This window comes from Dipteris shenzhenensis, chromosome 28 (assembly GCF_047967505.1).
Source record: "Dipteris shenzhenensis isolate YYH24624 ecotype China chromosome 28, Dip_SZ_1.0, whole genome shotgun sequence".
NCBI lineage: Eukaryota > Viridiplantae > Streptophyta > Polypodiopsida > Gleicheniales > Dipteridaceae > Dipteris > Dipteris shenzhenensis.
Window position 1 is genome coordinate 20,585,625 of NC_141623.1, and position 23,614 is coordinate 20,609,238.

At 46.9% G+C, this 23,614-nt stretch overlaps 1 protein-coding gene across 1 annotated transcript in view; it reads right to left on the reverse strand.

Moving 5' to 3' along the window:
- The window catches only part of LOC147883296 (synaptotagmin-5-like), an 82,776-nt gene that overhangs the window by 39,464 nt on the left and 19,698 nt on the right, over nt 1-23,614 (reverse strand). Inside the window, exon 3 of the mRNA XM_087399886.1 lies at nt 12,155-12,205. Coding sequence (XP_087256012.1) covers nt 12,155-12,205 — 51 coding nt within the window. The remainder of the gene's footprint in view (nt 1-12,154; nt 12,206-23,614) is intronic.

Here is a 23,614-nt window from a genome sequence, read left to right on the forward strand (position 1 = left end):
ACCCAAACGAAGAAAAGATGAAACTCCGGTCTGGATGGATGAAACCCAAATAGCCATAAGAACTTCCCAAATGGAACAGATGGGAATCTCGTTCGCAGGTGCTATCGAAGCAGATAAAAAAACTCACGAGAGCACGGACAATGCAAAAACAAGTGAGGCACAGTCTCCGAAGAAGCAGAACATCTGTGACAAAGTGCAGGAGCAATGTGTCGATGAGCTAATAGCGATTGCTATGAACCAGTGGAGGTCAAGGTTCGGGGTTGATTCTTCATGTTCTCATTGCCTTTCTGTTGATGAGTGTATTCAGCATTGCCTATGGGACTATAGATGGATGATGATTATTTGGAAGGGGATCGCTAGACTATTGAGCACCTTTATGCGTTCTCCTTTCTTCATGACTTGCGGCTTGATAGCATGGATCTCTCTTTCCAGGCCTCACGACTCTTCTTGGGATCTACATTCTCTGGATTGACACGATAAAACCAGATTTCAGATCACTCATGCAATCACGGGTAACGGCACTACCATATTCCTCCCAGCCTATCTTTGTGCTCGCATGCTCACACGAAGAATTCACATGCTTTTCAAACTTGCATCCTGATCCACAAAGCCCACAAATCCCTAGATGGATCTAGTTTGCCATATGTCGTCATTCCAGGGTACCTCTCAAATGCATCATTTACCCCTCTTGGGATCACATTATTTTCATTTGTTGCCCCTAGGCACATTTACACATTTAATGCATTTAAGCCATAGCCTTAGACCCACCTATTCCGTGCCATGTCACCCTCATCAAGGATCTTGACATTGATTCCTTTGACCATTTGCGTGAAACACTAACACGACAATTGGTCCTCTAAAGGAAAATGTCCACTGACCCCTCGGAGGTCATATTATCTCAGCTTGAGCATAACATGGACGAGTTCCTAGCTCTCTATATAAACCTATGCATGCATCTATGGATACCTCATCGAAGATTCTGGCGAGCTTTTTGGCGTTGCATATTTGGAGATCCAAATGTACCGAGCCCTTGGATGGTTCCTAGGTCCACCCAACACAATGGACATGGTACACATTTCAATAGTCATCTGGGAGACTATGCACGGGTCCTCACGAGCAGCCTCTACCAAGAGAAATGTTTTCTTGAGGGAGTGGAGCGGCTCCCCATTCATCTTAGAAGCCCCCACAGGGTTGAGGTGGCACTATCAGCCTCATCACTGGTTATTTTCTCGCTCTCTTATAGGAGATTGATTTTGATTTGGTTTTATTTCCTCATGCCTTGCATGATGTACTTCTCCATTAAGCTTTGCTCTCTGGATTCTTTCATACTTAATAGAAGTCTCTTTTCTACACACACAAAAAAAAATCATCCCAAGAAGATTTCTCAAGAGAGTGAAGGCGTCCTCTTCCACCTCTTCTGTGTAAGTCACCTCCAATTACCAAGAATTAGCAATAGGGGTCCAAGAGAGGCATTCAAAAAAATAATTCATGGAGCCTTGCATGGAGTAATGATATGATTGCCAACCACAAGAGAGAGAATGGTGGCTAAGACTGAATTGCAAGTCCCTCATCTAGTGCCAAATCAGTTGTCTTCAACAGTGATGAGAAATACCACCAAGACTCTGAATGTTCAGCTAATGATCCTCATCGACAGGAGCAAGAAACCTGGAATTGCTTTCCAAAAGCATCTACCCTCTCTAAAACCTCTCTTGGAATAACTGAGGAGCCAAAATCCACTAGGGAGAGGATAGTAACATATTTTCAAACTTTAAAGCATCTCCACAGTTACCAAGAGAAGTAAGAGTATTGCATTACATGAGTTTAAGTGGACCTAGAGTCCTCGAAATCCCCATTTGCACTAGGGTACCAAAGACATAAAAGAGGCATCCACTCTTTTGAAGTTCTGGATAGATGAGAACTGAATAAACTAGGTCCTCCATTAGGAGAAAGAACATGCTGATATGGTATGCGACGGACATGAGAATGAGTCTCCTGATCCGAGAGAGCAAGAACATGATTAAACTCCATCTCTGATAAGGAGGAATAGGGGCCATAAAAGATCCCATCAAGATGAGGGAAGAGCATTCCTTCTTTTCTGAGTCAAGAGGTTAGGTAGAGAGCATCCAAATTTGAGTCCCACTTCTTGAAGGGTGGGATCCATGAATGCAAGCAAAGAGTATAGTGAATCTCTCCTATTCCACACCTTTTTATAGCTGTTGCAACTTGTCTTTTGAAAATAAACATGTTCTCACGGCTCCTATGGCAGAAGAAGGATTGGAAGAAGGTGGATACATTCACCAATCTTGAAATGGGAGGCTGACTTGAAACCTCCATTGCTGCCCAACGTGAGGGAAAGCATAGAGAACCTAGGCATTGATGGAAACAAACATGCTAAAAGATGGGATGGACTAGCAAGGAAGAGAGTATGGAAAAGGTGAGGGTGGGGTGGAAAGACCAAGAGGAGAGGGAAGAAGCAACAGAGAGAAATAGGGGGACCGGGATGTATAGACCTACACAGGCAACCATACATGCTGTATGGTGGGAGGAGAGGGAGGACTAGCAGCCTAGGTTGGGTAGAAGGTGCGGGGCAGGGAAGGGTAGAAGCCTCTGAGTTGGCCATGCATCCATGCATGATGAGCCTCTGAGCCATGTTAGTTGAGCCTCTGAGTCTATATACCATGCTCACTAGCCTTTAAGCCATGCTCTCTTCAAGTAGGTCGTTTCTTAAAAAACGGGCTCTAAATGAGGTCGTTTTTAGGGCAACTAGTAGTAGAAACATCTCCACAACAGTAAGCAATTGAAACCATCATGAAATTCTTGGACACCAATTTCCATACAAGGATCCAAACACAGCTTCCATGAACGCGCGCGCGAGAGAAAGAATAAGAACTGAAATCCAAACACCAAAAGGGGCCACCACACCTGGCACTAGGACCCAGGAACAAGAACTGGACCTTCCCAAAGATTTTATTACTTTTAGCAGAAGAATTGGATACAAGCTCATGAATGAGCAACTGGGCCGTAGGCCACCATTAAATAACTGTGGGGCAATCCTTGAAAAACAAGCTTTCATCTAAAAAGTCAGGCTTTTCTCCCAAAAAGGCATTTTCTTGGGCTTTTTTCCCTAAAAATCTAGGGACCCGCTTTTTGCTAAAGCTGGTTGCCCTGCTTTCTCCTGCTTTTGCTCCTTAAAAAGTGGGGAACCACTCTCTCTTGTCCTGCACACAGAACAAACAACCTTTGGCCAAAATAACCCATTAATGGTTAGCTTATGCATGCAAACTAGTGCCCCTTGACCATTTCTGGTCCCTTGTGAGCATCCCCACATGGCACAAAAAAAAAAAAAAAACTTTGTTGATCGTCGTCAACCCTCTTTGACCGAAGCCAAAGTAATTCTTTTATTGACCGTAGTCAGTTCTTGTCTTGGTTGGCGAAGACCAACCCTCCTTTTATCAAAATCAAACCTTTTTGCACTCGTTGATAAAGTCAACCTCCTTTGACCAAAAGTCAAATTCAACTGTTTCTTTGACCGAAGTCAAACTTTTAGACCAAAGCCTAAAACTGAAAAATAACCTTTTATCACTTGTTGGAAAATCACAAAAAAATACAACTTTGTGACATTCCCCTCGGCTTCTAATTAGTTGTCCTCAACTGAAAAGCCTCTTGGTATAAGGATCTTCAAGTACTAGTTCTGCAGGCTCCGGCCCTTGATATTTCTTTAGAAGACTCACATGAAAAGCGTTGTGAATCTTCCAATGCTCTAAAAGCTGTAGCCGAAAGGCGACTTTGTTAATCTTTTCAGCTACCTTGAAGGGTCCGTGATAGCAAGGAGATAACTTTGAATAAACTTTCTCCTTGCCCTTAAGCTTGTGGAGCCTAGCCTTTTCAAACTTGAGTAGAACCCATTCCCTTGGCTGGAGATTAAGTTCCCTTCGATGCTTATTTGCACCCTTCTTATGCTTTGCCTGGGATCTTTCGATAGCTGTGCATACTTGCGCAAAAGCCGTATCCAAATCTCGCACATATTGATCGGCTGCATATCTCATCCTTGGTTCTTAGAATGGGCAGTAGGATTACTTTGCCATAGATCACCTCAAAAGGAGCTTTTCATGTTGAATTGTGCACCGTGTTGTTGTATGAAAACTCCACTAGAGGTAAAAACTTTTCCCATTCTGACTTGTGGTCAACCACATAACACTTTAAGAGATCTAGTCTCGTAGAGTTAGTAATCTCACTTTGACCATCTATCTGTGGGTGAAAAGAGGGCGAAAAGTACCCATATTATCAAAGATAGCTCGCCAAAAGAGGCTTGTCATCCTAGGATCTCTGTCACTTACAATCGATTTCGGCATCCCATGGTGCTTGAAAATTTGTGCCATAAACACCTTTGCCATGTGATCTGCCTTGATTGTCTTCTTGACTGGAATAAAATGGGCTTGCTTGCTGAATCTGTCTATGATGTCTAAATACCATCAACTTGCTGTAGGCACAGGAAGAGGAAGTAATAATCTTGGAGTCTTATGCTGATCATACTTTACCTTCTGGCAAATCAAACATTCAGTCACATACATGTGAATCCCTTTCCTCATGCCAGGCCAAAAAAAATATCTCTCTATTGCTTGAATAGAGGAAGAAATTCCCATGTGTCCTACATACAGTGGAGCATGCGATTCTTCCATAACTTTCTTGCGCATCTCTTGTGTAATACACAGCTTATCATCTTTAAGTAGATACCCTTTTCTTGAATGAATACTGACTGCTGGACTGTCCTTGCTGAATATTCAGCTTAATATCTCCTAAGTTTGGGTCCTGCAAATACTGTTCCTTCATATCTTCAAGGTCTTGATGGTGCGCTATAGTGACATTATGAACTTGGGGCCTTCTAGACAATGCATCTACAACCCGATTGTTGATGCCTGGAGTGTACACAATCTGAATGTGGACAAAAAGTTTGCCCACATGAACTGCTTCTCTAAGAGCTTTGTCTGAGTCAGGAAATATCTCAGGCTTTGATGGTCCGTATTGACGGTAAAATCTGCTCCCAAAAGATAATGCTTCCACATAGTCAAGGCATGAATTACCGAGAGTAGCTTTTTTTCATAGATACAGTATTAGCAGCACTTGATTGCCTTCTTAGGCACTTTGGCAACGATGTGGATCACATTTTACTGGAGTGCTCATGAAACTGGCCCATGCTTTCAGAATGGCAACCATGAGAGGGGACGAAGGTGATCTAAGGTGTGCTGTGGTGAAGATCCACCTAATATTGCTCATCCAGTCTCCTCCTGAAGAAGGTGTGCACCTCTGTATGTTGCTAATAAGAAAGGCCTTCCACCGTTCAAGTCCCCGCATTACCATCTTGCATAGTAAAGCTCTGCACTGTAAATCTCGATCAATAATATTGAGACCCCCTTCCTGTGTAGGGAGGATGAGGGTCTCCCAAGCCATCCTGGCAAAGGTATCTGCTGTGCCATCAAGCCCACTCCAAAGAAAATTTCTGATTGGTCTCTTGAACTGAGTGATGCAGTCCCTAGAATAGCACCAGCAAGAACAAACAAACCAGGCCATGGCCAAGAGGACCTGGTTGACCACCACAACTCTAGAGGCAAGATCCATCTTGGCTGAGCTCCAAAAAAGGAGCTTCCTCCTGATGCTCTCCAACACGGGAGCAAACTGCTGCGTGGAAGAAATATCCAAGCCGACCTCGCAGCCCAAATACCTGACAGGCACACCCCTTTGAACCCAAGTGAATCCTATGTCAAGCCCCCAAACTGGAGTGTCCTCATCATTGATCCAAAAGCCATTGGATTTATGCCAATTTATCTGCACCCCCGCGCCAAGTAAAATAAATCCAATGCTATCCTGAAAGAAGTGAGCGTTTGTGGAGTGGAATCCAAGTAACTGCTATGTCATCTGCCAACTCACTGTCAAGTAACTCCTCTTCCCTTCTAATGGGAAGTCTCAGCCCAAAGATGTCAGCTTGAGATCTAACATAGATACTCATAGCTTCGGCCACGAACACAAAAAGGAAAGGAGCAAGGGGGCATCCCTGATGGACTGATCTGGAAATCTGAAATCTCTCACCCCTTACTCCACCAATAAGTACCTGGCTGTGGGCTGATCTGTACAAAGAGGAAACACCTCTGATCCAAGCATCAGTAAAGCCAAAACGTAGAAGGGTGCCCTCCAAAAAACCCCAATCTACTCTGTCATAAGCTTTCTCAAAATCCAAAAGTAGAATGGCTAGATTCTGGCCGCTCTGCATGGTCCACACTCTGAGGCTTCCCAGAAAGAGAAACTGTTATAAAAAATGCTTCTGCCATGCACATTTCCTGTCCGAGTGTCATGAATAAGATCTGGGAGAAGGGGCTGCAATCGGAGACTGATTGCCTTGGCCAGAATCTTGTAACAAGTCCCCATAAGTGTGATAGGCCTCCACTGGGACACTAGATTTCTACAACCTCCTTTCGGGATAAGGTGGATGAGACCTTCTGTAAGTGACCCGGGCATCTCACCAGAGTCCCGGGCATCTTATTCATGACACTCAGACGGGACTTGTGCATGGCAGGGCTGAAGTAATGTAGTCTCCAATCATATCCCAGAATGCAATGAAAAAAGAGGGGGTAAGGCCATACGAACCTGGGCACTTGCCCTTGTGAAGGGCTGAAAGTGCAGTCTTTAACTCTGTGTTGGTGAAAGGTGCATCAAGCAAAACATGTGTTGGTGAAAGGTGTTGGTGAAAGTGCAGTCTTTAACTCTGTGTTGGTGAAAGGTGCATCAAGCAAAACATGCATATCCGGTTTCACCAACAAAGGGATGCTTTGCCAAATAACCTTTCTAGCATCCTCTCTATCTCGTGTCTCAGGATCAGCAGTAAGAAGGGCGGCATAAAAATCTGAAGCTATGCGCAAGACATCATCAGGATCTCTGTCTGTAAAACCCCATGTGAGTCAATAAGTTGGGATACACTCTCTCTACTATGTCTAGGGCCAAGAGTAGAGAAAAAGTGTTTGACTCTGCCACCTATCTGAATCCAGAAGGACTCCCGTGCATGAAAGGCATACTCTGCTCTCTGATCAAGCTCTCTGATCAAGCAATACATGCTGATGAGCAAGGCAAGGCGCTCTGGAATCCAAGCATCTGAAGGCTGTTTCTGCTCTTCCCTCTGCAAAGCTGCCAACTGCTGGCGAACACCAATCTCACGTCTGAGAATATCTCGTCTCCAGAAGTCGCTAATACCAGAAAGGGCAGCAGCTACCTGTGATGGCAATGGCTGCCCACCCTGGACATGAGAAACCCATATCTGCAGGGCTGCCTTTGTAAGGTCCTCCTCTGTGTACAAGGCATCTGGAATCCTAATGCTGGCAGATCAGCCTCTCAAGTGAGGTTCTGAGATAGCTAGTATAATAGGAGGCTCTAATATAGCCAGCACAATAGGAAAGTGGTCTGAAGTGGAAACCCCAGCAACAATGCATACCGATCCACCTCTGTCAAGTGCCCAATCATCTACATAGAATCTGTCAATACGTGCATGAATAGGCATCTGCTGCCTCCTATTCGACCAAGAGAACTGGAGGGACTGTGGCTGAATAAGAAAGGCATCGTCCAACCAAGTATCTCTGCCACAGTAGTGAAAAAGGAAGGCATCCCAAGCTGCTCTCTCCAAAGAGTGAAGTCCTCCTTCTCTACCCCCTTTTTTGTCTGACGGTAACTCAACCATGTTAAAGTCACCTCCAATCACCCATGAATCCGCAATGGGGGCCCAGGAGAGCAAATCCTTCCACATAAAGACACGTTCCCCTCTAATGTTGGAGGCATACAGGTTAAGGAAACCAACCTTACACCCTCCAATCAAGAGAATAATCCACTGAGCTCTAGAGGAAATAATGACTCCGTGTCCAACAACCAAGGGGAGAACCGACTGCGAAACTGAAATAGAAGTGCCCCCCTGGTGCCCAAGGCAGGCGACCAAAAAGTATGACCAGAAAGCAGTTTGTCAGACTTAGAGCAATCACTGGCATCCAACTTGTATTCCTGGATAAAAAGAATATCAATAGCACCTCTAGTGACACCTGGATGAAGCTGATTCCGGATCAGCTGCCTACGGCGACGGTGTGGAACTCCGCCTAGGCCCTGTATGTTCCAGCTGACTATCCTCATCGACAGGAGGATGCTGGATGGAAAGGCTTACCCGACCTAGTAGAGGAGACCAGCTTTCCTTGGGCCGAAACACTCCTGTTGAGGGCAGGAAACTCAACAGGTGAAAGGATCCCTACACCTGCTGAGGGGGAGGCCCTGTCAAAAGGAATCCCAATGACTGGGACCCCTAAGGTGGAGGGCACAAACTCCTCCTCATCCATGAAAGTCGCTGAATCAGCTAGTGTCGAAAAAGAGTTCTTGAGAAGCAAGTCTGGCCGAGGAGTGCGAAGAAGACCTGCAGTCGTGGAGGAAGGAGGAGAAGGACCTGCCAGGCCTCTATCAGCAGATCTGGAGCTGGGAGCTGAGGAGGCCTATGGCTGGGTTGAAGAAGGATCTGTAGTTCTCATCTATGCAAACACTCCCTCAACTGTGGCATGAACAGTCTGAGGGAGAGAAGTATCGGTACTAGGTAGCCCCCTCGTGATCAGAAACGAAAATGACTGGGACTGGTGCATATGAAGGCCCCTCCCGATGTGGAACTGTAGTATCTGGGGCTATAGCAGCATCCACCTCTGGAGTTTGGATGGCATCTGTCTGAACCGGATCAAGGGTCTCCTCCTAAGATAAAGGAGCCACTCTGACCGCTCTCCAACGTGGTACTGGGAGTGCTGCAGGCTTTGGGCGCCCTGCTGTCCCTGGTGGTCCTAGGGTGCGCGAAGCAGGGCGCCCTGCTGCTCCTGGTAGTCTTGAAGTGTGTGGTACAGGCTGCAGGGGAGGTGCAGATGGGGTAGTACGTGAAGGAGCTGCACCAGAAGACCTCTTGGGTCTTTTTCTCTTTCTTGGGCAATCTCTAGCAAAGTGCCCAAGGGTCCTACAAATCCTGCACTGATCCTGTCTACCTGCAATCTCGATTAGCTGATTTGTCAAGGCAATGGCCCTTGCCTCATTCTTAACATGATACATGTTTGCAAATCTTTCCCATGCTGCCTTTACATCCTTGCATGACTTGATAGTCGTCATAATGTGCCTCTTCACTTTTGTGGCAATCAAAAACATTGCTTGGGCACTGCGGCGGTCAAACTTCTTCTACTCCTCCGTCGATGCTATGGGACTAGTAGGAGAGACTGTAGCAGACTGCTGTCTGCCTGTAGGTCTGCCTGTAGTCTGACCCGAAGAAGCTATGCTGGATGTACATGAGCCTACTAGCCTCACCTCATCCCCACTAACAATATCCCACAAGCCAGCTCAAAAACTTACTAAAAGCGCACCTTGGCTGGAACCACCTGCAAAATAGTCCATTGACTATGTGGGCAAGCTGGAGATGACAAAGGAGCTGAAGTGAGCGGTTTGGAGCTGAATGAAGCTGTCGGGAGTACTTCTGAACACAATACACATGTAGGGAAAATCCTGGAGAAGTATGGAGACGCCTGGAGCTGTTGGAACACACCCGGGAGAGGCTAGAGCTGAAAAGGGTCCAGATCTGAGAAAAAACGCTGAAAAACTACCGAAAACTACTCGAAATCATCTTCTAACAAGTCACACGGACTCCTTGCGCTGTCGCGCAACTGTACGGACAGATCCGTATGGACGTACGAACGTCCGTACAAATGTACGGACAATTTCCCCCCCCGCTTGAAATGGTATGGGACAAGTTTGTTTGTATGCGAGCACCTTAGAAATTTTGAAAAACGTCGAAATCGGATGTCAAAAGGTCAAAAAACAGCCGATGGATTGTTGGAGCTACCTCAAACGAAAGCTGGAGAGCTGAATGTGAGAACCAGGAACGTGCACTAGAGCACCAAGCTTGTGGGTGTCTGAAAGCAAGCGCGCTAGAGCACCAAGGTTGCGGGTGTCTGGTAGCAAGCGCGGGAATGGGCTCTAGAGATGGAAGCGCTCTGATACCAAATGTAGGAACAAAGTGGAGACAGGTTGTGAACACAAGTGAGCAAAAGTGCACACACAAGAAAGCTCCAATATAAATGTTCAAATGAAACAATACAAGTACTTGGTATATATAGTACCCAAGTACTACTAGTTAACCATAGGGTTGACTTTATGCCTATAACACCATATCTTTGTAATCTCTTACATGAATGTGTTCACCGATGATAGTAAGTGGAGTGGCTCCTTGTTTTTCTCAGAGTGCTCTTTTTCTCTGTTCTCCCTAAGGACAATCCCCAATATAATGACAACCCCAAGTGATGTGCTTTCCTTGTCCTTCACCTTGGCTCATCATTATATCCTAGGCTTTGATACCAAATAAAAGTGAAGGAGTGCAAGAGGGTGGAGAAACAAGAGACCAAGATGTTTATTCCACAACGAATCACCCCAACAACAATTGGAAATACAAGAAAGGCTTTATGTTGGGGTATTTTGGAGTCTTCAGTGTAAACAGAGTCCTAGTTTTAGCTTCAGTGTGACCAAGGTTGTGATTTGTCTTGTGTGAACTTGAGGATCACTTGACCTTTCACTTCCGTTGATTTGTGTGACATCATTTATGATGTCAGTAAGCTTCCAATCACTCAACCATTGGAAGTAGATTAGATTAGATTTGATTTATGTGACATCATATATGATGTTAGTGAGATACTCACAGACATCATTGATGGCGTACGTGTGTGGGAGAGGCTAGACATCCTTTTCCTATAAAATCAGGCTTGCACTTTTCTATCAACATCAATCAACTTTAAGCACCATCTTTCCTACTCTCTCCCTCTCCATGTGACTTTTACAAAATATATAGGAAGCCCATATAAAGTCAAATCTACAAGTGAATAACCTACATTACCATACCATCGTACTGTTTCCCATAGATCCTCTATCTATCAAATGCCTTCTTCAAAAGCTAAGGCATGCACATAGTATTTGCCCCATCCTGTAATAGTTTGATTCTTATATTGAATGGACTGCTATGAGGAGCCTCAACAAAGAATAGATTTACATTGAAAGGCTCACATTCTCAAGAATATTTAATTGCGTTCTCTCACGTCAATAATTTTATCTACACACTAATCCCAATCCAAGATTCCTCAAACAATAAGTACAATCCTTTGGAAGATTGCCTTCAACAACTCACTTTGCAATATGTGGCATGCAATTGCAAAGATCACTCGTGATTTGGTAGATGATAGAGGGATTTTATCATACATTTTGATCATAGATAATTTACTTTCTTAGAACCACTGAGACATGATGGAAATGGTGCAAGAGTTTAAGGCAAACACAAATCTAGAGGAAGCTGAAATGATATTTGCAACTACAAAAGGGAGAGAACACTAGGTAGTCATAGAGACAAACTCCTAGGATGGACCCTAATTGGGGTCAATGTACATGTGATGACAAACTCAACCTCTAACTAAGGTTGGGGGGGAAATCCTTATAAAGGGAAAATTTCCCCCTAGTCCTTATTATATTGTCCATCGCCTTAGAAATTAATGTTTCTAGCAAGACATGTTTTGAGGATCCAAAGCTCCTGGACTCATAGTGTAGACTTTCCTTCAAATGCGGGATTGCGGCATTTTCTCTCAATTGATAAAGCATGGCATCAATTGGGATTATTATCCTCCTCAATATAAATTTTTTGGAGACTGCTCAAGATCAAGGCTTTGTTTGTTTTGTGACTTGCACGTTGAGTGTGGGGACATCAGTTTTCCTCAAAGTGCTTTAAGATTTGGCACGACGTTTTGCTCTTTAGACCTTCTTTCATTTGTGAGGTGTAATACCCTTTCTAGCAATGAACACTTTTGTGTTAAAGTTTAACTTCATTTGTGAGTAATTCTTCCATATCTACAACATATGTATATAGTTTGATTATACTATGAAGGAACACTATTAGCATTGCAACTTTAGGAGACAAACACGTTTATTATGTTTTTTTATCATATTGTGAATGATATGGAGATTTGTACATATATGTGATGAACTAGACTGCATGTATTACATTTGATTAAAACAAAAACAAATAAGCAGATTTGAAAAGCTATACTCGTGTATGAAATGTTTGCATAGAAAAAACCTTATTAAGTAATGGCCAAGCCTTAGTAAGCTCTTGATTTATCCAATGCACCTGTAATCATTGACATTGATGTCATACATGAGTGCATTGTAGCATTAAGAAACTGGATCAAATTTCTTTGTTGATATTTTCTATCTAACCTCACCGCATTTACCCTTTGACATGAGAAAACATTTAGTAAGAGTCCTTAATAACCAGACAAAATGAAAGAAAGGGAAGCTGGAAGAGTTTAATTGATGTAATCAGTAACATATTTCATCTCAATAACAAACACATACAACCTAGAATACCGAGTGCAGCTTCCTTTCACAAAAAGTTGGAATCAAAGAGTGAAACTTAGGCCAAGGAAGAAAGTACGTGAACTACGTATCAAATCCACATGAGGGGGGAAGATTAAAGGGAGAGGTAACAAATAGCAAAATTTAGAGACTTATGTGTCTTCCAACACCCTTCCAAACCTTTCTATCCAAGGCTTTTTATCGTGCCTTACAAACATAGCCGTAACCCAAAGAATTTTTCCTACTCAAACTGCTCTTGATTCTAGTACACCTTTCACATCCACGTGTTTTCCTTGTCAATTATTGGATGCATCGGTCTCTCCGGGATGCTAGTCTATTGGCTGCCCTCTCCACCAAACTAGGCTCAATCCATCCACGACATGCCTACAGACCATGCAAATTATCTAGGCTCAGTCCATCCTCGACATGCCTACCAATCATGTATGCATGCTACTTTGCATTTTATAGCAATGCGGAGGCACAAGCATCATACAAGGTTATCTCTTCTTCTTCTTATCAACGAAAAGAGTTCTATTAAGTATCAAAGAAACCATGAGGAAGCTCACGGTAGAAATACATCATGCAAAGCATGAAAAACAAAAAAAACCCCAATCAAGCAAATAACCTGCGAGAGAGAGAGAGAGAGAGAGAGAGAGAGAGAGAGAGCAAGGTTGAGGTTGAAGTGCCACCTCAACCCTGTAACAGACTTCAACAAGAAAATGTGGAGCCACTCCACTACCTGAGGAAAACAATTCTATTAGCACAAGTTGCCCTGGGAAGAGCCCTGCATGCTCACCCAAATCACCATCAAAGTGTGTATAGTATCTATCCAATACTAGAAAATCTCTGTGATGGGTGGATTTGGAAGCCATCCAAAGCATTTGTGCATCTGGACCTCCAAATATGCCACATTTAAATGATAGCCAAAATCTCCAAAGAAGTATCCTCAGAGGCATGTGCAAGTCTATATGGAAGTGTGGCACATCATCCAAAGAGCACGACCCAACTAAATGTCATTGGACTAAAAGAGTTTAGGAAAAATCATGTCTCTCACAAAAGTCCCGAGGCCTAGAAAGAAAGAGCCAAAATGAATGGAACGCTGGTCTTGAGGAAAGGAGAAGGGGAAGAAATGCTCAAAAGTCCAATAATCCCCTTCTAGATCATCCTTGGTTGTCTACAATCCCATAGGCAATGCTGAATCGGCTCCTTAGCAGAAAGGCTGATCCGACGGCAAGAGCTGCACAGGGTAGTGGTAGGGCGAGTAGTGGACTTCCTTTTGATACATGAGTACATGTTCTTAGCATCAGACATCAGACGGTGCCACCACCTTCTTCCGGGGAGAGGCCCGGAGGTGTGGTCTCCTGCCGTATGACAGAGCGGAGAGGTCTGCATCTCGGTCTCCTAGGCGGTGAGCCAAAGTTCAGCAAGATCCCTGGCAGCCTCCTCTTATCATTTGGCCAAAGGAGACATAATGGATTTCTTGAGAGGATGGATTACTTCTACGTTGGGGATTGGGCACTCCACAAAGACGGCTCTACAAGGATTCTAGCAGGCACCACGATGTTAGACCACTCTCCAACAAGTATTATACCAAGAGCAGCCCAGCTGTGGTCTTTCCCAAAAGGGGGTCCGCATTCCAGAGGACCTACTGTAGGATGAGGAGATTCAACAGATTATTGCACAGATTTGATAGCAGCCAGAGTTAGTACCCTATGAAGGTTGGGCTTCTTGGGTGATAGATGTGATTTAGAGGAGTAGTGAGCAGTTCCAGTCTCACACCCTTAGATAGAGGAGGGCTCTTCAGGAGCACGAGCGTGCACTGCAATGAGACCTCCCCTCCATAGAGAGGCTTAGGGAATAGGACCCAAGATCCCAGTGGCTTAGGAATAGATATGAGAGTGCGCACCTTGAGCTCCTATACAAGGACGTTTGACGGGTTGAGTTTTCCTACCACTACACCCAGGCCCGTTGGGTACAACAGGGAGATAGGATGACGAAGCAGTTTTTTCATACCATTGGACCTCAATCGGCAGGCACGCAGTTACAACGATTTTACCGGATCTACTCGGCATTTGCATGCCGACCCCAGGAGAACGTCTTGCAGAGAGGAGTTCGAGCGTAAGCCCGGAGATCAGGGATCAAGATGAACGTATACTGGGACAGCGGACTCACATTGGATTGTGTTAGCTCTTTCCCACGGCTTCCGCGGGAAGAGCAGGGTATTCTCAGTATGCAGGATTCTGAGGCTTTTTGTCACCTACATATATATCGGGGTTGTCATTTGTAGTATACGTGTAGCTTAGGACCTCGAAATGTGTTCCGGTGAGAGACATAGGCTTAAGTGTGAAAAGCAAACATAGTGCATGCATGTGTAAAAGGAACGTGTATCATCATGGTTGAGGTAATGAAGGCTTTGGTCTTGATTGGGGGTTGCAGGGTTTAGGAGGAGTTTAAGGGTTAGAAGGAGGTTCTAGGGCTTAGAAGGAGGTTCCAAGGTTAGAAGGAGTTCCAAGGTTTAGAAGGAGGTTCAAGGTTTAGAGAGAGGTTCCAGAGTTTAGAAGAGGTTCCATGGTTTAGAGTAGAGTATATGGTGGAGAACTCGTCTCCCTTGTAGATCATGGAGATTAAGGGTTGAGGAACTAAGGATTTAGGGAGTGCACAGGAGTGGAGAGGAAGGAGGTGTAAGAGCATGGGGGAAAGAAAAGAGAGGAGGGAGGAGGAGTGTTACGTGAGCCATAATCCCGAGAGTGTGGATATGGTGAAGTGGGAAGCCAGAGGGCTTGACAGTGCAACGGTGGACACGAATTAATGCCTAGCATTATAGAAGGATGCCAGGAGGGGTCAAAAGATTAAGGTCCTTTGAAAGGACACTTGGCATAAAAGGGATCCACATGTCATGCATTGGGTTCGGGGGAGATTTCTAGAGACAGGCTCCATAAAAGAAGAAAACTAAGTGAACTCAAGGAGAGTTCACGTACGAAGTAGGAAGGAGCTCTCTGGGAATCGTGGCTGGGAGGAATGAGTAGAGAGAGAGCCCTCTTGTTCAAGAATTGTAACATTGGTATCAGAGCGAAGGGGACGAGAGTTCTGGGAAAGTGAAAGCAAAGGAGACGAGAGTAAGTGCATTAAGCGAGGACAACTCGATTTCAAGGACAAAAATCTAACGCCTCGAACAAATACTAGGAAAGTGGGCATCACATTTTTCTCTCTGATATAAAGCGCTTTGCTTTATAATTTCTGAAAAAAATATGTCTTTATAATGACCACTCCAGAAAGGGATGGTATGATTAGTGAGGCCGAGGAAAGGGCTAGAAAGGGAAAAGCAATAGTTGAGAAGGAAACACACGAGGAGGTACAAATTGAAACGCAAGAGGATAATGTGAAAATGGAGGATATTGATTACGGTGATTATGGAATTCCGTATGTGGAATTCACTAAACTTGAAACTCGAACGCAAAATATAGAAACACAGTTAGGAGTTATCAGTGAAACATTAAAAACCCTAGCTCAAGCTATAACTAAGATAGCCAATTCTCAATCGATATCTATTACTGAAAAATCACTGATTCCTCCTAATCAAGTTGAGAGGGGGCTACCTCTTGACTTAGAGAAACATCGAATACTCTTAAGGACTTAAAACCGCCAATTTTCAATGGGGAAGAAAAGGAGCGTAATAAAGATTCGATTAATACGTTCTTGCAAAAGTGGCAAGACTCCCACCGACTTAGGAATACACCTCCTGAAAATCAAGTCATGGAAGCAAGTCTTTCCCTTGGAAATAAAGCCTATAAATGGTGGATGAGTCTCAGGGAGAGTGATAGAATTCCTAGATATTGGACTGAGTTTGAACAAGCCTTCCTAAAAGAGTTTTTACCGGAAAATGAATTAGAAAGAACGTGGGAGGCTTGGGACAATTGCACTATGAGTAAAAACACTCTAGTCCAGTACATAGCGAATTATAGGGAGGCAGTCCTTAAACTGAAAGGAATTGATAAATTCCAAAAGATAAGGGGTTTCATGAAGAGGTTTCAAAGACACTCATAAGGTTGAGGTGAAAAGAAAATCTCCTAAAACCTTTGAGGAAGACATTAAGTATGCCCAAATATACGATGATACGACAGGGAAATTCAGAGTTAGAACTTCAGAGCAAACAAGTTTTGTTCCAAAGTTCAATAAATTTTCCAATTTGAAAAGGAAGGAGCACTTTAAGAAGGAGGTTCCTCAGGCACCACCTAAGAAACCTCAAACACAAAATTATCCTCTCTTGAAGAAAGAGGATTATGAAAGAGCCAGGCAAGAAAATCCTTGCTTCAAATGTTTGGGCAAAGACCATGCTGCCTGGAACTACCCTAAAAATAAACCAGCAGGAGCTAAAGCCCCAAATAGACCTCCACAAAGACAAGTGCATGCCGTGCAAGTGTTGTCGCTTAATGGTACTGAAAAGTACACTGAGGTAGAGGTCTATCATGAGGATAGCACCCACATGTGTTGGCTATCATCGGCAATGTGACAGCCCACCTTTGGTCCTCATGATTTAATGAGGATGCATGGAAAAATTAAGGGACAAAGAGTAAGAGTGATGGTTGATGATAGTGCAACACATAATTTCTTAAACTACTCGTTAGTTAAGAAATTAAAATTACCTGAGAGTCCCAGTGCCCATAAATATGTGGTCTCTTTGGCGAAGGGCAGTGATAAAAAAGTTTGGGACACCATGATATATGGTGTAGAGGTGGATGTTCAAGGCTATCAGGATGCCTTGGATTTCCAAATCATGCATCTCGACTGAACAGATGTATCCTTTCAGTTACTGTAACTGGGAGATTAACCTAACTAGTTTTACTAACTACAGTTAGTTACTAACTGCAGGTTAGTTAGACTAACTTAGCTGTTAGTAACTAATCAAACTAACCTAGCCTAGGTTGAACTAACCTAGGGTTAGGTTTAGGTTAGTTTTTTTTTTTAAATTTATTAAAAAAAATTATATTGGGGGGGGGGGGATTTCGCAGCGACGGGGAGTGGGTGGAAGGGAGGGTAGAGGGGAGGGTGGAGGGGAGAAGGTGAGGGAGCGCGAGGAGGTGAGGAGAGGTGGAGAGCTTGGGCGAGCCGGCTGAGTGGAGAGGGCGGAGGGGAGGGGGAACACAAAGAGGGGAGGAGAGGTGGAGAGGAGGTTGAAGCGCAGGAAGGGAGGTGGAGAGGAGGTTGGGACGTGGATGGCGGAGGGCGCGGGGAGGAGGTGGCGGGGGCGGGTAGGCGTCGTCGCTAGCAAGGCGGATGCTGCACGCGAGCGCCGCTTGTCGACGGGCCTTGCTGCGGGCGCTGCCGCCTGAGTAGCAAGGACTAAGGCTCAAGGGTCTTAAGCCCTTGTCAATTAGAAAGGGCCTTAGGCCCTTAGTCTACGGAGAGGCTCGTGAGCGGAGGAGAGAGAGAGAGAGAGAGAGAGAGAGGGGGGGGGAAGAAAGAGAGAGGGGGGGGTGGAGATGGGAGGGTGTGGCGGTGGAGATGGTAGGGGGGGAGGGAAGGGGGGTGGTGGATATGGAAGGGGGTGGGGGAGTGGTGGAGGGGGTGGTGAAGAGGGAGGGGGGGGAAAGGATGGGGGTGGAGATGGGAGGGGGGGTGGTGGAAATGGAGGAGGGAGGGGGAAAGGGGTAGTGGTGGAGAGGGAGGGGGGGTGGGGGAAATGAAAGGGTGGGGGTGGAGATGGGAGGGGGGGGTGGTAATGGAAGGGGGGGTGGAGGAGATGGAAGGGGGGGGGGGAGGTGGAGATGGAGGAGGGGGGTTGATAGAGGGAAGGATGGAGGGGGAGATGGAGGAGGAGGGGGGGGGGGGGGAAAGGGGGGTGGTGGAGATGGAAGGTGTGGAGGGTAGAGGGGGAGATGGAGGAGGGAGAGGGGGAAAAAAAAGAAAAAAACTTGACGGACCAATGGATGGTGGGTGGGTGGGTGGCTAGGTTATCACTGCGAGATGGACTCGAAGTAACTTACCATGTGAGGATGGGAGTAAGGTGGTGGTCGATGGAGAGGGAGAAGTGTCTTGTGTAGGGCTCGGAATGGTGGGAAAGAGGATGGAGGCAAGATGTGAAAGAAAAAGTATGAGAGGGATGGGTGTTCTTTTATAGGGAAGGAGGAGGAGCTTTGGACTTAGTCAGACACATGTGCACCTTTGAATGCATGTGTACAAGGAACATAGTGCATGCATGTGTAAAAGGAACGTGTATCATCATGGTTGAGGTAATGAAGGCTTTCGTCTTCATTGGGGGTTGCAGGGTTTAGGAGGAGTTTAAGGGTTGTCGTTTGTAGTATACATGTAGCATAGGACCTCGAGTCGTGTTCCGATGAGTAAAAGGAACATAGTGCATGCATTCGTAAAAGGACCCTGGAACATAGTGCATGCATGTGTAAAAGAAACGCGTATCATCATGGTTGAGGTAATGAAGGCTTTCGTCTTCATTGGGAGTTGCAGGGTTTAGGAGGAGTTTAAGGGTTAGAAGGAGGTTCCAAGGTTTAGAAAGAGGTTCCAAGGTTAGAAGGAGTTCCAAGGTTTAGAAGGAGGTCCAAGGTTTAGAGAGAGGTTCCAGAGTTTAGAAGGAGGTTCCAGAGTTTAAAAGAGGTTCCATGGTTTAGAGTAGAGTACATGGTGGAGAACTCGTCTCCCTTGTAGATCATGGAGACAGAGTTTAAAAGAGGTTCCATGGTTTAGAGTAGAGTATATGGTGGAGAGCTCGTCTCCCTTGTAGATCATGGAGATTAAGGGTTAAAGAACTAAGGGTTTAGGGGGAGCATAGGAGTGGGAGAGGAAGGAGGTGTAAGAGCATGGGGGAAAGAAGAGAGAGGAGGCAGGAGGAGGAGGAGGAGGGAGGAGGAGAAGGGAGGAGGAGGGAGGAGGAGGAGGAGGAGAGGGAGAGGATGGATTGCAAGGTTGGAGCAGAGGGGAGAAGGAGTTGCAAGGTTAGGACATGATTTTGGACGTGGAGTGTAAAAATTGCATGTAGAACATGCAAGTTGGATTTCTAAGAGGGATTATTTCTAGCCTTATGCAAGTACAAGCAGAGCTTTGCTGCTATTCTCTACACACACATTCTGTTCTACCTAAGTCCATGTTGGCACAAAGACAACAGATGGGCACAGTTGGACAACGGCCTAGCTTGCTCCTTTGACAGATGGAGTAGATTACCCATGGAGGTAGAGGCAGAGGTGAGGCTTGGAGCCATAGTGCATATGCAAGGGGTAGGGTAGTGGGATGAGGGTGATTGACCTTGCCATCCCTGAGTCTTGGTGGGAGGGACTCCGCATGTGGATGGACAGTAGATGGTTTGGTCAATTTTCTCACATTGGGGTCCCCTTGAGGATGATGATCCGTCGAGGTAGCAATCAGTCTGGTTTCATTCGTGTAGGGCCCGAAGGCTTACTTAAGGCGCTCACTGAGAGTGACCCACAGATGAATGGAAGTCTGGGAAGGAGTGGCACATTGATCCTCCCAGCATTCTAGAGCAGGATGCCCCTAGATGGTGCCTTTGGCTATGGGAAGGTAGGCTCCTGAGGGAGGTCCAATGGGATCCAGGAGAGTGGTTATGGCCTTCTAGGGTCGGCCTCACGGACCAGGTGGACGAGGTGCCCTTCTTTTCCTATACCACATGGATTGGCATGAGGCTTCAGATGGACTCTTTGACATGGACCACTTCAAGGGGGAGGCATTGGGTGGCCCAAAGGGTGCCCTAGGAGATCCGTTCCAGGTTTTGGACATGCCTATGGTCCAGTTTGCAGCCAAGGAAGATCTCCTACTTCTTCTGGCTGGTCGCCCCACAGAGACTTGCCCATAGGCCCATGATTAGAGTAGATGCGGGTGGAAGGGCATTGTCACTATTGCTCTGCTGGAGTTCTGGAGATGATCCCTCACTACCTTTGGAGCTGTCGTAGCGCAGTGAGGATCCTGATGGGAGCCCTCAGGATTATGACCCGCATGCAGAGCCTTCAGAGGGATACTACACCTGGGGGATGGTGGCCTGTTTTTTTTTGCAAAAAAATTACATCTATTGAGTATATGAAAGAAAACCGCAGAGCAAGCTCAATGCGAAAGTACATCATGTTAGAAAAACATGAGAGGAATCAAAGCTCAAAAAGAGCTAGCAAATAACCAAGGATGAGGCTGAAAATGCCAAGTGAACCCTGAGACAAAATCATAGAAGGAAGGAAACTGAATTGCACTTCAAGAGGGTATTCTTGTGTTTTCTTAGATCTTAGACTTTCTCGATCTACCGTAGGTTTTTTTTTTTCCCCCCCAAAAAAGAGTCTTCTATTAAGTAAGAAAGAAACTCACTAGAGCAAGCTCTAAGCGAAAATACATCATCATGAAATCATGAGGATAAATAAAACCCCCTCAAAGTGAGGTGGAAAACAACCAAGGCTGAGGTTGAAAGTGCCACCTCAACCCTGTAGGAGTCTCAGAGAAGAAAGGAGAGTCCTTCCATTCCCTGAAGAAAGAAGCCCTCCTAGCTGAGGCTGCACGGGAGTCTCCCTGTATACTCATCCATATGGCCATCAAAGTATGTACGGTGTCTGTCCAGATACTAGCCAAAGTGTGCGAGGGATGAACCTGAGTACCCTCCATAGCCTCTGTACATCTGGCCCTCCAGATATGCCAGGATGCTATGCTCGCTAAAATCTCCCAAGAAGTATCCACCGAGGCATGTACATATGTAAAAGGAAGGTGTGGTACCACATCCAACGAACAGGACTCAATCTGATGACGTCGAACACAAATGGCCCGAGAGGAGTCAAGTCTCTCATAGAATACCTGAGGCCCTGTAAGAGAAAGCCAAGCCACTGAGCCCCATGTCATAAAGAATGGGGAGTGGGCAAAGTGACTAAAAATCCTAGCTACCCCCATCCAAATCATCCTCGCCTGGACCCTGAGGAACGAGCTGCTGCTCCTCCCCGTTCCCCTGCTGCTCCCCCTCCCTCAGCCCCGTCTCTCTCCCCCCTCAGCCTGTCCCTAGCCCCTCCCTGCTGCTCCCCCCCCTCCCCCCCTGCTGCTCCGCCCCCTCCCCCCCTTGCTGCTCCGCCCCCTCCCCCTGCCTGTCCCTCGCTCCCTCCCTCTGCTGTCCCGCCCCCTCTCCCTGCTGTCCCGCCCCCTCTCCCTGCCTCCGTCCCCTCCCCCCTGCTGCTCCGCCCCCTCTCCCTGCCTCCGCCCCCTCCCCCCTGCTGCTCCCCCCTGCCCCCTGCTGTCCCGCCCCCTCTCCCTGCCTCCGCCCCCTCCCCCCTGCTGCTCCGCCCCCTCCCCCCTGCTGCTCCCCCTCTCCCCCCTGCCTCCGCCCCTTCCCCCCTGCTGCTCCGCTCCCTCTCCCTGCCTCCGCCCCCTCCCCCTTGCTGTCCCGCCCCCTCCCCTGCTGTCCCGTCCCCTCCCTACTTGCTCTCCCGCCCCCTCTCTTCCTCTCACTCCTCCCTTTCTTCTCCTCTCCTTTCCCCTCCCTCCCTCTCAGCTTGCCCCTCTCCCCTCTCAGCCCCAGCCCCTCTCCTCCTTCCCTCCCCTTCCCCCCTGCTTCCTCTTAGCCTCCTTTCCCCTCCCTTGCCCCTCGCAGCTTTTTTGGAACGGAAGGAGTTTTTTTTTCTGTTCGAGTCAGCCTCCTCACCTTGATTGGCGATGGATTCCCCGTTAGCCAATCCTACTCCATCTCCACCGGCCGCGAAAACTATCACTTTCTCTAAAGACGAGTTGCAGCAGCTCAAGAAGGATGTAGAGATTGAGTGCTCTACCACTTTGCTAGCACGCATCTTCGGGTCTCACCCTTCCAGATCCCAAGCCAGAGACTGGATGCTTGCGGCTCTCCCCCCAGACCTCGCTCCTCGATTGGTAGATGTTCGCCTTCTGGGACGAGGTTTTTTCCAGGTTGTTTTTGACACTCCAGAGGCTGCGAGCACTGTACTCAAGGCCGAGTTTTTACACCTGGGACACAGGAAGATCTTCTTTGAAGCCTTTCACCTTGGTTTCGACCCAGTAGAGGCAGATAAGAAGTTCTTCTCGCTCTTCATCAGGTTCCCCGGGCTTCCCCAGGTTTACCATCGACTTCTTTCTGTTATTGGGGAGCATTTTGGCGCAGTTGCTGAGATCCCACCCCTCCCTGGGTTGCCATTGACTGCAGCAGAGGCAACCAAGGCTGATGGGGTTCCTAGAGTTAGGGTCCTTTGCAAGGATCCTAACCTCGAGATGGACCACGTCATGATACAGCGCCCGGATGGTTCCTTTTTTCGCCAGAGAGTGGAGATTTCAGGCAGGCAGGACCAGTGCAGGATTTGCAGGACCTCGGGACACTTTGCCAGGGATTGTCCCAGGAAGAAGAAAAGGCCTAAGAAGCCCTCTGGTACAGCTACCGCCTCAGGGCATCGACAGGGGGGACAGGGGGGGGGATTAGACCCGGCACTTGCCCCTCGACCTCGACAGAGGGGTGGTACAGGTCCAGCTCCTGCTCCTCGTTCTTCACGTGGCGGTCCTGCTCAGTCAGGTGGTGGTACAGGTCCAGTACCTATTCCTCGGCCTCGTCAGGGGGGTGGTACAGGTCCTTCACCTGCTCCTCGACCCCCACCTCCCTCAGGCACACGCGACGCTTTACAGTGGGTTCCAGTACGTGTGCAGGTCCCTCCTTCAGTTCACGAGGGTACCTTAGTAGACTCTGCTTCACCTCGAGCTGTCCTTCCTGTCTCACCTTGCACAGTCCAAGACGCTGAAGCTTCGACCTCCTCCCCAGTTGCAGCTTCTTTCTTAGATCCAGCACTGCCAGATGTTCCTCTTGAGGACGGAGAAATTTCCGCGACTGGGCAGACACCGGGTAGAGAGCCTTCCTCACTCCCTCCCTTGGACAGGGGGAAGGGGATAGCTTACACTGTTGATCCTCTTCCCTCACAAGGGATCCTTCGTACTCCGGTGTCTGGATTGCTCCACAGGAACTCGTTTTCAGCCTTGGCAGAGAGTTCAGATTTCCCAGAGGAGGAGTTTGTGCCCGCTACTTTTGGGGAGCCAGTGGTTGGATTTCCTATTGACAGGGCTTCTTCTTCAGGTGCCAGGATTCTTTCCCCTATTGACTTTCCTCCACTGGGTTCCTTCCCTCCTTCCTCGAGCAGGAGGTCTTCCCCTGTTGAGGGGTTTGTTTCCGCCACTAGGTCGGGTAAGGTGTTCCACTCTACATCCT